A 15,632-nucleotide genomic window follows, 5' to 3' on the forward strand; every position below is an offset into this window, starting at 1 on the left:
ATTGCGATTGACATGCCTTTAATTCTGTGATGAAACCAGTAGTGTAATGAATTTTCATCTTTTTGACATTATCTATTCTGGATCGTAAGCAGAAATCTGTTTTTAATTGTCTCATGTGCTGTGATCTTGGTTCATGTATGAGTGTCATTGTATTATAGGGAGGGCCCAGCAAGCAGACCCAGACTCAGCTCAGTGGCTTTTTCAACAGTATTGCCTCATTTTTCTACCCTTCTAACCATGGCCGCTGGCTGGTGAGTCACACAACAGAGAACTCTGAATAAGAGCTCTCATAATGACTAGTGTGCAACAAATTATTCAACAATTTTCATGTATTGAAAAGGGGCTGGGCAGTATGACGGTACATGGCATCATGTACTGCTATCAGTTAGCAGGAGTGCTTTGCATTATTACTACAAGAACAACAAATAAACATGGAAATCTTAAAATGCACAATGTTATGTGTCCCCAAACAAGTCAAGACATGCAAGGACTTCAAAACACAAAGTGGAGTTTAGTTGTTTACGGTTGCTGTGCAATGTCGCAACTTGCCAGATTTATATAAAGAATTAAGCAGATCAACTATTTTACAAAAGCTTGGAATGTGGCTCATCCAATCAGAATTTAGAGTCTGGACCATCCTTTTAAAAGGATTGTTTACACAAAAATGAAAATTCTTTCATCAATTCCTCACCATCTTGCCACCCCAGATGTGTATGAATTTCTTTCTTCTGCAGAACACAAATAAAGATTTTTTTGAAGAATATCTCAGCTCTGTTGGTCCATTCTATGCAAGTGAATGGTGGACAGAACTTTGAAGCTCCAAAAAGCACACAAAGGCAGCGTTAAAGTAATACACACAACTCCAGTGGTTAAATCCATGTGTTTAGAAGCAAAATGATAGGTTCGAGTGAGAAACAGGGCAATATTTGACTTTCTTTTTATTATAAATTCTCCTCCCTGCCCTGTAGGTGGTGTTACGTACGAAGAATGTGAATTGCTAAAAACAAAGGAAGAATGTGAAAGTGAAAATGAAAATGGAGATTTATAGTTTAAAAAAAAAAGAATATTGATCTGTTTCTCACTGACACCTATCATATCGCTTCTTAAGACTTGAATTTAACCAAAGGAGTCATATGGATTACTTTTATGATTCCTTTATATGATTTTTGGACCTTCAGAGCTCTGGACACCATTCACTTGCATTGAATAGACCTACAGAACTGAGATATTCTGATATTCTTCTAAAAATCTTCAGCAGAAGAAAGAAAGTCATACACATCTGGGATGGGATGAGGGTGTAAATGATGAGAGTAAATGAAGAGAGAATTTTCGTTTTTTGGTGAACTATTCCTTTAATAATATTAGTTTCACTGTTTTGTGTCGTTTTTGTTACGTGACGTCTTACGAGACAGTACAAAATTAGAAGAAAGTACCTTTCACTTACATTTACATTTATTCATTTGGCAGATGCTTTTATCCAAAACGACTTACAAATTGAGGAAAACATAAGCAAATAATCTTAAGGAGACAATGATGCGAAAGGTGCCATATTACAAAGTTTCACTAGCATCAGAATAGTAGTATTCAAAACAGATTAAATGCAGCATTTTTTTTTTTTTTTTGTGACTGGTTAAGTGCTCATGGAAAAGATATGTTTTTAGCTGTTTGTTGAAGACAGAAAGTGAGTCAGCTTCATGGATGGAGTTGGGAATGTCATTCCACCAACATGGTATGATGAAGCCGAAAGTCCGGGAAAGTGTTTTGGTGCCTCTTTGTGTTGGTACAACAAGGCGACACTCCTTAGCCAACTGCAGGCTTCTAGTGGGTGCGTAGCTTTGCAGAAATTATTTTAGGTATGCTGGAGCAGACCCAGTGAATGTTCTGTATGCCAGCATCAGAGCCTTGAATTTGATACATGCATCAACCGGCAGCCAGTGAAGAGAGACAAGGAGTGGTGTAACATGCGTTCTCTTTGGTTCATTAAAGACCAGATGTGCTGCTGTATTCTGGATCATTTGCAGGGGTCTAATTGCACATGCAGGGAGGCCTGCAATGAGAGCGTTACAATAGTCCAGTCTAGTTATGACAAGTGACTGAACAAGTTGTGTGGCATGTTCAGAGAGGAAGGGTCTTATCGTCATGATATTGTAGAGTGTAAATCTACATGATCGTGCGGCCTTTAGATGTGGTCTGTGAAATTTAGTTTGTTATCAATGGTCACCCCTATATTTCTGACCGTTACTGTAGTTGAACCTAGCTGCACGGTGATGTTGTGTTCAACAGCAAGGTTGGCTGGAAAGACAAGGATTTCGGTCTTGGCTGCGTTAAGTTGTAGGGGGTGTTCCTTCATCCAGGCCAAGATGTCTGCCAAACAGGCAGAGATTCGAGCAGTTACTGTGGTGTCATTGGGCTGGAAAGACAAGTAGAGCTGCGTGTCATCGGCGTAGCAGTGGTAAGAGAAACCATGTGCCTGAATGATGGGTCCCACATGTTGTGTATATAGAGAAGAGAAGTAGCCCAAGCACTGAACCCTGAGGTACCCCAGTAAGTAGCTGATGTGGCTTGGACACCTCACATCTCCAGGCTACCTTGGAGGACCTACCTGAGAGATAGGAATTAAACCAGCCAAACACAGTTCCTGTGATGCCCATTGAAGAGAGGGTGGAGAGTAAGATCTGATGGTTGACTGTGTCAAAGGCTGCTGAAAGTTCCGGTAGAATCAGGACGGATGATCTGGATTCAGCTTTCGCCTGTCTCAGCGACTCAGTGACAGACAGCAGGGCAGTCTCGGTGGCATTACTACATGGTTATTTAATATATTATATATTTTTATCTATCTAAACTCTTGCAAAAATATCAATATTATGATATACTGGATCATTACATTACCATGATAAAAAAAATTAGACATACCGTGGTATAAGATTTTGGTCATATCCCCACCCCTTTATTGAAATCTAAACATAACATTTGACCAAGGTAAGAGGACCACAATGCTTGTGGAAAATGCTGGGAAAACATTTCGAACAAAAAATACTTGTTTGCCAACATATCAGTGATTGATTCTATTGAACATACATTGTTTTACAACATAATAATGTGAAACTGTTGTAAATGAATGTCAAAGTGATTGTCCTTATAATCATATCATGGGTCTTCAGTTGCTGTCCAGATTTTAATCTCTCTCCCAGAATGTTTTAAAAGCCTCAGACACTAGAGCCTGCAGCTGTGTCTGTTTAAACAGTGCTGTAACCAACAATGCATGCTATGCTTTTTCTAGCAACATCATCTCACAGACCACAGGGCAGCTTGTTTTTCCATGGTTATGTGTTTTCATTGTCTAAGGGAGACATCTAGTTTCAGTTTTAAATGTCACAGCCCTGCGAAAGCTTTGTCCTTGTGTTGGTGTCACATTGCTGTGTTGATATTTTGTGCCCCCTCTGGGCCTGCTGTTGATGATGTGTGTATTGTAACTGTGGAACGTCTGATTTGTTTTAAAAGCCTACAGAAAATATTCTTCCTTTGATGCAGATGAATTGTGTGGTTTGTGGTGGGCATCACAAGGTACAGAAAGTTTTATGGGAGGAAGGAACATGTCAATGGCCCACACACTCCCCATGGAGATGGATTTGTTAAACAGGGAACTAGAAGTTGGAACTGCCTACAGAAGACAATACAAGCTCTTTAGAACAACAATTTTTATTAACCCATCAACAAAAATCATGTTTGCTTTTATTACTTACAGGCCTCAATTACACATTTGTCTCCTTAGAAAATTAAAGAAATAGTTCACCCAAAAATAAAAACAAATTATCATAATTTACCCTCATGACATCCCAGATGTGTATGACTTTCTTTCTTCTGCTGAACACAAATTAAGGTTTTTAGAAGAATATCTCAGCTCTGTAGGTCCATTCAATGCAAGTGAATGGTGGCCAGGACTCTGAAGGTCCTAAAATCACAAAAAGGCCACATAAAAGTAATCCATATGACTGCAGTGTTTAAATCCATGTGTTCAGAAGTGATATGATAGGTGTGGGTGTGAAACCGATCAATATTTAAGTTCTTTTTTGCTATAAATCTCCACTTTCACATTCTTCTTCTTTTGTTTTTTAGCTATTCACATTCTACAGTACATGCATATCACCACCTACAGGGCAGGGAGCATAATTTATAGTGAAAAAGGACTTAAATATTGATGTCTTTCTCACATACAACTATCATTTCGCTTCAGTATACATGGATTTAACCACTGGTGTCGTATGAATTACTTTTATGCTGCCTTTTTGTCCATTTTGGAGCTTCAAAGTTCTGGCTACCATTCACTTGCACTGAATGGACCTAAATAGCTGAGATATTCATAAATAAAAATGCATTTGTGTTTAGCAGAAGAAAGTCATACGCATCTGGAATGGCATGAGGGTGAGTAAAAGATGAGAGAATTTTCATTTTTGCGTAAACAATTCCTTTAAATCCACGATACAGAATGTTTGCTCCATCAGTCTGTTCCCCAGTTAGAAATAATATCAGTATGGTTGGAGCAATAGCAGAGGAACAAATTAAAAGAAATGAATCGTATTGTAAATGTTTTCCATAATATCAATCAGTTACAGTCCTGTTCAGCACATACTGTATATGAATAGCTAATTTTACTCCATTCGTCACCAGATGAAACTCATGAAGCTTCTTCAGCGTTTGCCTGCCAGCGTGGTGAGACGTCTACATCGTGAACGTTATCGGACACCAACGTGGCTGAGCCCTATTCCCGAGAGTCACCGCCTGAGCGAGCAGGACATCACTGACTTTGTAGAGAGCATGAAGCAGCCTGTCTTGCTGGCCATGTTTAGCAAAACCGGCAGTCTGGATGCTGCCCAGGCCCTGCAGAACCTCGCCCTGCTCAGACCCGAGCTAGTCATTCCACCAGTGCTCGAGAAGTAAGTGTTGAGTGTTTGTGAGATGTTAATGTGTTATTGCTGGGGAAAAAAGTGTCTTAAACCAGCCTAAGATAGTTTGCTGGTCTTAGCTGGTTTAGGTTGGTCACAAGAAAGCTGTTCTGCTGATTTCCAGGCCTGACCAGCTAAAACCCCAAAACCCAATTAAAACCAGCCAACCGATCAGCCTGACCAGGCTGAGAGACCAGCAAACCAACTTAGGCTGGTTTAATTATTATATATTTTTAGTGGGGGCTTGAGTGAATAGTTTTGAGAGTAAATTAATTTGTCATCTTTGTTTAGATCAGGACATGTGCCACCCTTAATCCTTATTAAACCCTGCAGTATTAGATATTACAAAGTTTACAAATGAGTTTCATCTGGGATAAACTGGATTAGAACTGAGCCCTATTTCTTTCGTCTCATTTCAAGGACATATCCCGCCATGGAAACCCTCACTGAGCCTCACCAGCTGATCGCCACTCTAAGTTGTATGATCGGTGTGGCACGGAGCCTGGTGACCGGGGGCCAGGGGTTTCCAGAGGGCCCCACACACATGCTGCCTCTCCTCATGAGGGCTCTACCTGGGGTCGACCCCAATGACTTCAGAAAGTGCATGGTGAGAGTTTTGATAACAAGATGATGGGTAAATGGTTCTGAAATGATTATAATTTAGGTTAAAGTCTAGATGGATAAATTAAAGTGTAGATTTAAAAAATAAAAAGACTTTTAGGGGGCCTGGGTAGCTCAGCGAGTACTGACGCTGACTACCATCCTTAGAGTCACAAGTTCGAATCCAGGGTGTGCTGAGTGACTCCAGCCAGGTCTCCTAAGCAACCAAATTGGCCCGGTTGCTTGGGAGGGTAGAGTCACATGGGGTAACCTCCTCGTGGTCGCGATTAGTGGTTCTCGCTCTCAGTGGGGCACATGGTAAGTTGTGCATGAATCGTGGAGAGTAGCATGATTCTCCACATGCTGTGAGTCTCCACAGTGTCATGCACAATTAGCCACGTGATAAGATGCGCAGATTGACAGTCTCAGAAGTGGAGGCAATTGAGACTTCTGCCACCCGGATTGAGGTGAGTAACCGCGCCACCACGAGGACCTACTAAGTAGTGGGAATTGGGCATTCCATATTGGGGAGAAAAGGGGATAAAAAAATAAATACAAAAAAAAGTATTTTAGTCTCCTGTAACCATACATTTTTGTCATTTATATTTTAAAAATGATTATGCTATCAGCTGTATTTTGTGCAGTTACCACTGTTGACAGTCTCATGGTTAGTGTTTAGAGCAAGAATGCACTTTTGGCACAAAAATATGCTTTTTGGCAACGGTTTTATATACTTTATGTATGTAGTATGCACCAGTAAATCAGGGTGGTAGTGAGGAGGGTTGGGGTAGCAAACAACAAATGATGTCTGCAGGTTTTCAAAGATTTGTACTATTTCTTTCAGATAACATTCCAGTTTATTGCAACTTTTGTTACTCTTGTGCCACTGGTGGACTGTTCTGCTGCTGTTCAGGCAAGAGATGACCTCACACAGGTGAGAGCCTGATATCCTTTGTGCATATATTCGTTCATGTGCGACTCATTTCAGTTAATTGCTTCTCATTTCTCCCTGCTTTTTTCTTTGCAGGTGGAAAAAGAGCTGTGTTCAGCCTCGGCAGAGTTTGAAGATTTTGTTCTACAGTTTATTGATAGGTATAGAGATCTGTGTCACGTTGTCATTTGTTGTAATACAATTTAGTACATTGTGTACATATTTGTATCTGCATGTGTATCTCTTTCCCATTCTCGCAATGTTTGTTTGTGTGTAGGTGTTTTGCGCTGATTGACACCAGTACTCTGGAACAGACCCGGGAGGAGATGGAGACAGAGAAAATGACTAATCTAGAGAGTCTGGTGGAGTTGGGCCTGTCCTCAACTTTCAGCACCATCCTAACACAATGCTCTATGAAAATTTTCCAGGTTAACACACATACACATGCAAGACACACTTTTCATTCCCAAACTGTGCTACATGGAATTAAAGCCTTCCTTATAACACACATTTCCATAGTCCTATGACTAAATGGTGACACCTGAATATATGTCCTTCATTTTCACAGGTGGCTCTGGAAAAGATGTTCAACTTCGCCACTACAAAAATTTTTGAGACTCACGTGGCTGGACGCATGGTGGCAGACATGTGTCGAGCTGCAGCCAAGGTCTGTGTCCTGAGCTCAACTCATGGACATCCACAGCTGACACAGTCTTTCAAACATTTGGGGGGGCAGCTGTGGTTGAGGTGGTAGAGTAGGTTGGCCAGTAACCGCAGGGTTAGTGGTTCGATTCCCAGCCCACATGACTCCACATGCCAAAGTGTCCTTGGGCAAGACACTGAACCCCAGGTTGCTCCCAATGGCAGGCTAGCACCTTGCATGGCAGCTCTGCCATCATTGGTGTGTGAGTGTGTGTGTGAATGGGTGAATGAGTCACAGTGTAAAGTGCTTTGGAACCGCTAAGGTTAAAAAAGGCACTATATTAGTGCAGACCATTTACCATTTGGCTAATCATTGTTTCATTCATTCATTCTTTTCAGTGTCACCCTGCAGAGGCTCTCAAACTTTTCGTGCCTCACTGCTGTAATGCCATATTACACTTGACAGCTAGTAAGTTCCACCTCCATGAGTGTGTGTTAATGTTAGTGTATGCGTTGTCCTTTGTGGTGCAAGTTTCTTATTAATGTATCGTGTGTTCTCAGATGAGGAGGTGTTAAATGAGGAGGAGCTGGATAAAGAACTGATGTGGAATCTCCAGCTGTTGTCTGAGGTCAGTTCACCAGATTCTAGAGCTCAAAGCAATAACCTTCTTCAAGAAAAACATAATTTCACTTTACTGTATCTAGAAATCTGTATCTAGAATCCAGAAATTTATATCTAGAAATCTATGCCTAGAAATCAAGAATTCTATACCTAGAATGTTTTATTCTTTAGAAATCTAGAACTCTGTGTATCCACCTTTTTCCTGAACGTGGAAGTGTTCCACGATTCAACTGTTTTCAGTTTCTGGCTTAGTGTTTTCACTCGCATCGACACATATTCTTAGCAGGTAATGTAATGTTTAAGGTATTACATTTGTAAAAAAAAATGTCAAAAACATGTGGCTGTATAGTGCTGATACTTCAAGATGACCGTATTTTTGACAGTGCCTCACTGTAGTGTGTAGATGTCATGAAGCGATGGTCCGAGATTAGTTACGTAAAGAATAATTGACGATGGACCGTTGAATTATAATGCACACCCGAGGTGGTAATGCGTTCACTACAGTGGCAGCTACGTTGTATTGACTACCACTGTACAACATACTGTACACGTCACTGTCCTGAAGCGCGAATTTCCATTTAAATTTCAACTGACAGTTGGGCCGTCTGAAGCAGATCTGCTGTGATTCATCGAGGATATGTGAGTATTGCTTTTGATTTTTGCATCAGCAAAATAAAATGAGTAAATATTGAAACAAAACCCATAATTTGGAAGTTAAAATGTGTCAAATGTACTGATATATATGTGTGTGTGTGTGTGTGTGTGTGTGTGTGTGTGTGTGTGTGTGTGTGTGTATATATATATATATATATATATATATATATATATATACACACAACGATCAGCCACAACATTACCACCTGCCTAATATTCTGCAAGTCCCCCTTGTGCCACCAAAACAGCGCCAACCCGTATCTCAGAATATATATATATATTAGTATTATTTTTCCTAGGATCATCATGGACATTAACTGGCAATGGAAGCATGCCAGCTATTGGAAGACAAAATTGTAAGTAATGTCAAAATTTAAGTTTAAATATGTAAATGTTTGTGTTTTTTTGTTTTTTTTTTTACAAAATTGCTTGAAATTTTGCAGTTGTTAACACAGTTGCTTGCCTTTCAGATGACGACATTGTTCAAAGGTCAAGTGATGGTTTAAATTACAGTAAGTAATTAAATTTATTTGCACAAGCATGTCAATCTTCTAAACAGAAGTCTTTACAATCTGACAAGAACAGATTTCCAGCTTTATGTCCTCAATAAAAGATGGTCATTTGTTGCCACCTACTGGCATATTGATGTAATCAACAGAAATATTCACTAAATATATCAGTGAACAAATCTGTAAAAAATCTTTTTAATGAATACATTCAAAAGACTTGAGGGTCACTGGGATGAACCAGAATCCCCACCACAATCTTTATGCAGAGCTCTCAAACTGATTTGGAGCGGCATGAGCACAAACATGTGGAGTGATGCAGTGAAGCATCGAGGACTGGAACTAAATAATGTGTAATGTAATTTTACACTGATCAGCCATACATTAATCAGTGTGAGTGCTCTTGTATTGTTTCATGTACTGTACAGCATGTATAGATATAACACTATGTTTGACATTTTTAATTTTACAGTGACCAGCTATTCCACATGTACAGGATGCTTCACTGGACCTCTTCTCATCATAAATAAAAGTAAGTTGTCAGAGTCGTGGCCAGCACATGCTCTGACATGTAGCGCTTCCACTCTTCTCACTATCATTTTCTGTCACTTCTGCACTCTCCTGTCCCATCAAAGGCCTAAAATAAAATAAAAAGATGTTTAAATGGCTCAAGTTTTAGGTGCAACTAGGGTAGTGTCAGCACTATACTAATGTTATGTATTTCTTTTTCAGCTGTCCAGTCATCAGTCAGGCTGTCTGAGCTGCCAGTAAGGAGAGGGAGACAATAACTTTAGTATTTTAGGTTTTAAGGTTGTAACGTTTAACATTCTTATTTATTTTATTTTTTATTTTTAAGTTATAATTCATAAAGGAATATTGTGGGTTCATTTAAGATTAATCAGCTGCATTTGTAACAATATTGATTATCGCACAAAATAATTTCTTTAAAAAAAAATTTTTCTATTAAAAGTTGTGTATTATTTGAGCTGTTAAGTTTAAATCAACAATTTTATGGTCCTTTTAGGGTTTACCGCGTTACATCATCGTGGCAACAAACTTTACACAAAAAAGATTAATAAGCGATTTGATCACACTAAAATCATGTTAACATGCATATTGTTCACGTCTTGTGGCTATACTTTTGAAACAGTATTGTTTACTGATTGGCCCAATTCACTTCCATTGTAAGTGCCTCACTGTAACCCAGATTTTTGCTTCGAAAATCAAAATTAATTTCTGTGGTTATCAACGTTGTGCTACAAATGCTGTTGATTGAACTTCCATTGAACCCAGAATATTCCTTTAATTTTATCTAATACTCTACATGTAGTACAATTACAATAATCACTATACCACTGTAATATGTATTAATAAAGTTGTTGACCTATGACCCTGTTGCCTGTGTTTTACTCTCCAATGTTGAAACTGACACGTTGATTATAATTGGATTATTTATTGTTAAACATAACTAATAAAAAATGTTATTACAATATTTGTTATTTTATTTTGAGGCTTTGTGTGTGATTACTGAAAAATATTACCCATAATATATATACAAGAACAGGAAGAAATAATGGGTAATCGAGTTGTGTGTTGCAGTGGCATCAGTAATGAAGAAATGTGGTTGGAACTTCGTCTCACGGTCGCTGAATGTTGCACAACAATGTTGCCACAGCCTTCTTATGTCTTACATTTCTATGTGGACACAACATGGAGAACATGTCTCGAACAACGTTGCAATGATAAAAATGGAAAGTGGCAGCGACGTCGCTACAACGGCCCAAACGTACTCTACGCAAGTACGTGAACGCAGACGCACCTTGCTACGCAATCTCGATTTCACGTGTGGTTGCATTGTGAAATGTGTCAGCACTCAATTCATAACCCAACGCAAGTTCGCACTGCATTTCTCAGCGTTGCCGCAAGGGGCGCTTGAGCGGATTTTCTTCTTTCAATCAACAACTGTCATGGTGAACGGCAGCAATTTGAGTTGAATCTTTTAAAAAAATATATACGAATTTTGTCCCCAGTCCATTCAAACGAAATTGTTTTTCCTCCGTGTCTCTCCCCACTCCTCAACTATCAACTCATCTACCACATCCAGGCTGCATCTGAAAACATAGGCAGCTGACTTGACTGAGTTAATGGCTTAACTGAGCTGTTTTGAATAAATGGAACTCTTAAGGAAACTGGTCTCCGAACAGTTTGAAAAGTACCTTATTTTCATCCTGCCTCCATATACAGCCTTCGAGGGCAGCATTTTCCTGGTTTCGGACATGGAGCTATAAAATACAGGTTTTGGACACAGCACTGGTTTCGTGTTCACACCTAAAAAAATCTATTGTCCTCTTTTGGTCTGAGGTTTGTAACCGCCAGAGCAATGCAAAAGCACACATAATGTATATACAATGGGACCATGCGTTGGCCAAGCACTCGTGTCTGCATTTACATACTTGCGTGAAGTATGTTTCGGCCTTTAGTGTGAGAAAAATAATTGCACACCTTAGAATGTCCATCAACCAATCAGAATCAAGCATTCAACAGAACCGTGGTGTAAGTTGATTTATACCAAGTCTGTTGAATGCTTGATTCTGATTGGTTCACGGACGTTCTAAGATGTGCAATTATAAAGTAGTTCCAGGTCTTGACCGCACAATGGTTCCATATCACTTCGCCAAATTATTTCAGTTATTTCAAAGAGCCCTACAGACTACCACAACAAAATAACCAATTAAAACAAAGTCATTGGTTGAAGTAAATCGGTTAAGAACGATTTACGTCAATTATTCCTTACATAATTATCTACTTTGAGTTGTTATGACAGCCAACAACAGCACAAGTTGAGCCTGAAATACATTTTTACTCCAATGGTTGTTGTTCTCCATCTGTATTGCTCGTTTCAATAGTTTTTACATTGCGTCTCGAGACCAGAAACAGAAAACGGGCAATTAGAATCATCATGGTGCCGCCCAGTGGTTGCTCAGGAAAACTGTGTGGATTTATGTATAAATATACATCTAGAAAACTATACCAATAAACCCAGAAATCTACAGTATACCTAGAAATCAATACCTAGAAATCTAGAACTCTAGTCTAGAAATCTATATGCAGGAATGTAAATCTGGTAATCATCTAAATCTATAACTAGAACATTTTTAATCTAGAACTCAACATATACAGTACTGTGCAAAAGTTTTAGGCACTTGGGAAAAATGTTACATAGTGAGGATGTCTTCAAAAATAATGCCATAAATAGTTTTCATTTATCAATTAATGTCATACAAAGTCCAGTAAACATAAAAAAAAGCTAAATCAATATTTGGTATGACTACCTTTGCCTTCAAAACAGCACCAATTTTCCTAGGTACACCTGGATACAGTTTTTCTTGGTAGACAGACAGGATGTTCCAAGCTTCTTGGAGAATTTGCCACAGTTCTTCTATCTATTTCGGCTGTCTCTTCTTGAAATCCCAGACTGACTCAATATTCGGGGGGGGGGGGGCTCTGTGGGGACCATGCCATCTGTTGCAGGGTTCCCTGTTCTTCTATTCTAGTTGCAAAAATAATGTTTGGGAGTCTAAACTGTATATTTCCTATTGACACACTAAAGCTGAAGATAAAAATAAACATCTTAAAACAAATGTTTTTGTGAAGCAGCTTATGTACCTAAGACTTCTGCACAGTACTGTATGTAGAAACATTAGACATCAGAAATCAATATCTGTATATCTAGAACTCTAGTCTAGAAATCTGTATGCTGACATGTAAACCTAGTAATCTATTCCTAGAAATTTTGCAATCTATGCCTAGAAATCTGGAGCTCTTTATCTAGAAACATATACAGGATGTAGAATTCTATTTCTAGATATCTATTCCTGATCATCTAGAACTAGTCTAGAAATATACATGAAGAAATATAAATCTAGAAATCATTTCCTATAATTTTTTTAATCTATATCAAGAAATGTTTTAATCTAAACAGAGAAATCTAGAACTCTGTACTATAAACATACTGTATGTAGAATTCTATATCTACAAATCTATACATAGAAATCCAGAAATCTATATCTAGAAATGTATTTCTTAGAAATCTGTATCAGGATATTATACAATCATATCTAAAAAACTATTCCTAGAAATCTAAAACTCTTTATCTAGAAATCTAGTAAACTGCATCCAGAGGGATGCACAGTACTACAGTACTTCACCTTCTGCACACTTCTCTGTCTGTAGGTGACCCGTGTGGATGGTGATAAACTCTTACTCTACAGTTCTCAGCTGGTTCAGATACTTCAGTTAACTCTACACTTGAAATGTAAGATGGGCTACAATCTGGCCTGTAAGCTGCTCTATCACATCCTGCGCTCCACCTCCCTCATCTACCCCACTGACTATTGCAGCGTTCCTGGCGGCTTCCAGCAGCACACAAACAAATACCTCCCAATCAAGGTCAGTCTCCACTCTCTAGTGGAAAATGAGACTGCCGTTTTAGGCATTGACCCTCTCATATTGACACATGCCTCAGCTGTGCTCAGAATAAAATAAGAAATATGATCCTGAATCAGAATGGTAATGCTGCTTGGATATTAATCATCGGATTCCACCGAGTGTGTTTGAAAAGGATAATTGCATTTGATGTCTTTCCCCTTTTCTGGCATGCTGCATTGTGGTCAACCAATAGAAAGACAAATTGTAGCAATATATCCAATGGCATAGAAATCACATTTGTTAATAATGTCTGAGTCTGGGCTGCAGTGCCATCAGCCTGGTTTACTGGCATTTTTTAATTTTTTTTGGTCACACTACTCTTCTTGGAAGTGCATTTTAATCCATAGAGTGTGTGTATGTGTACAGTAGACAAGGTTGTGTTTGTGCTCCTGTGACCGGGCATTACTTCTGTCCTCTCAAATGTCTCTGAAGAGGGACTGATGAGATGATTTGGCAAATGAATGGATTAGTGGAGCTCTTCCCAGGCAGCATTGGTTTGCCTGAGTGCCTTTTCTAAGAACAGACGTCACTCTTCCTCGCTGTCTGGCGTGTTATGCTGCTAATTTGAACTTGATTCTGTTTGAGTCATGGTTAGGGTTTAAGAGGAACATTCCTAAAATTATCTCCGTTTGGAAAACACTAAGAAATACACACCCAAACACAATTATTTGTATTAAAGCTGCTTCGTGACAATTATGCACAGTGCTATACAGATACATTGAATTGTATTCTGTATTTGAGACTAGATATTACAGTAACTATCCAAATAATCTTGCTAAATAACCATTTGTGAAAAAGTCTTGCCATGGAAGCTGATGTTCTACTGGTTGTCCTCTTTCTTGTCTCCCATGATAGGACTGGGGTCGGCCAGGGGACCTGTGGAACCTAGACATCCAATGGCACATGCCCAACGCAGAGGAGAAGGAGTTTGTCTTCTGCCTGTTGGATCTGCTGCTGAAGCCTGAACTCCAGCGTCTGCAAAGACACACACAGGGAGAGCAGGACATCAGCAGGTCAGACACCGGAAACAAGGACATGTGATCTGAGATTTTTTTGTTTCTTTCGTAGAAGGATAGATTTGATTTGATTTGATATATTGATCCACAAAGGAACATTCAGGAATAAAGAACAAACGGAAGACAGCTTATTTGTTTTGTGGTGTCTCTTCAGGGATGATGTTCTGCAGAGTCTGTCCATTGTTCATCATTGTCTTTTGGGAGCAGGCAGCCTTCTGCCCCCATTGCATGGAGAACCAGTGCCTGAGCTGTGAGTCTCACACACACACAAAATGTGCCACAATTACAGTATATACAAGGCTTTTAAAGTGAAAAATTCTAACATTATTTACTCACCCTCGGTTATTTGAGATGACCGCGATTTATTATGCACTTCAAATTCCAATCACAGTTTAATGCCCAAATAAGGGAATCTTAAGCAAATATATAAATGCCATCAACGGCATTCAATTGAACTCTGTGGCTCACAGCGGATGTCAACCAAAGCAGCTCCTGTTCGGAAGAACATGTGAAGCGCTTCTCAAGCAGAGGCTCACACCAAACTCCCGTGAAAATATAAACAAACAAATATAAATTTTGATAGTGAACGTAAAGCTCTCCGGCTTCACTTTAAACGATCGTGTAACGTGCAAACGTTCCTGGTCATAGTGGGTTCATGCATGCATTGTTAATGACAAGCAGTGACACAGAGGAGGAGACGCTCACTTACTCTATTTCTTTGGAGTGATAAAATGATGAAACAAAATCTCAAAGGTTTTGCTTCATGAGAAATCAGGGTTCATGGGTTTCATCAAAGAGCATTAAAATAGCGTTTATGTGAAAGTGAATAAATTTGGACAGAAATATTTAAATATTGAATAATATAGCCTAATAGAATATAATATATTACAAATTTATATTAAATGTTTTTTATAAAAATAAAAAAAATTATATAAAATATATGAGTTCCAAAAACAACAGTGTAATTGACCAAAACATATTTCAAGTATTTAGAACTATTTTGATATTTAAAACATTATTTTTCATGTAATTCATAGGTTTTTAAAGCCTTTAAAAATCTCATATACCTATTTTATTATTTGATTCATATATTTGAAGTTAAATATGTAAAAATTACTTCTTACGGTGTATAAAGTGCATATGCACCTTAAGAAATATGACAATTAATCGTGAAAGCCCTTAAAGAGGCAATTAATCTTATTAGCCGTAAAACAGACAATTAATCGTCAT

General features: G+C 38.7%; 1 protein-coding gene and 1 long non-coding RNA gene across 6 annotated transcripts in view; both read left to right on the top strand.

The window, feature by feature from the left end:
• The window catches only part of LOC127414154 (proteasome activator complex subunit 4A), a 46,930-nt gene that overhangs the window by 8,414 nt on the left and 22,884 nt on the right, over positions 1-15,632 (top strand). For all 3 annotated transcript variants that reach the window (XM_051651944.1, XM_051651945.1, XM_051651946.1), the window contains 12 exons: positions 159-251; positions 4,669-4,934; positions 5,364-5,550; positions 6,388-6,477; positions 6,571-6,635; positions 6,752-6,902; positions 7,043-7,141; positions 7,516-7,585; positions 7,678-7,745; positions 13,132-13,347; positions 14,242-14,399; positions 14,557-14,652. In XM_051651944.1, the coding sequence (XP_051507904.1) occupies positions 159-251; positions 4,669-4,934; positions 5,364-5,550; positions 6,388-6,477; positions 6,571-6,635; positions 6,752-6,902; positions 7,043-7,141; positions 7,516-7,585; positions 7,678-7,745; positions 13,132-13,347; positions 14,242-14,399; positions 14,557-14,652 (1,559 nt within the window). The remainder of the gene's footprint in view (positions 1-158; positions 252-4,668; positions 4,935-5,363; positions 5,551-6,387; positions 6,478-6,570; positions 6,636-6,751; positions 6,903-7,042; positions 7,142-7,515; positions 7,586-7,677; positions 7,746-13,131; positions 13,348-14,241; positions 14,400-14,556; positions 14,653-15,632) is intronic.
• Positions 8,409-10,322, top strand: LOC127414179 (uncharacterized). 3 transcript variants are annotated; one of them, XR_007892753.1, is made up of 4 exons: positions 8,409-8,748; positions 8,863-8,904; positions 9,168-9,430; positions 9,631-10,322. It is a non-coding gene; the product is annotated as an uncharacterized LOC127414179 (long non-coding RNA). The 3 variants fall into 3 exon arrangements; XR_007892752.1 differs by having other exon boundaries at positions 9,371-9,430; XR_007892751.1 differs by having other exon boundaries at positions 8,863-9,430.

Source organism: Myxocyprinus asiaticus, chromosome 23 (genome assembly GCF_019703515.2).
Source record: "Myxocyprinus asiaticus isolate MX2 ecotype Aquarium Trade chromosome 23, UBuf_Myxa_2, whole genome shotgun sequence".
In the NCBI taxonomy this organism is placed as follows: Eukaryota; Metazoa; Chordata; class Actinopteri; order Cypriniformes; family Catostomidae; genus Myxocyprinus; species Myxocyprinus asiaticus.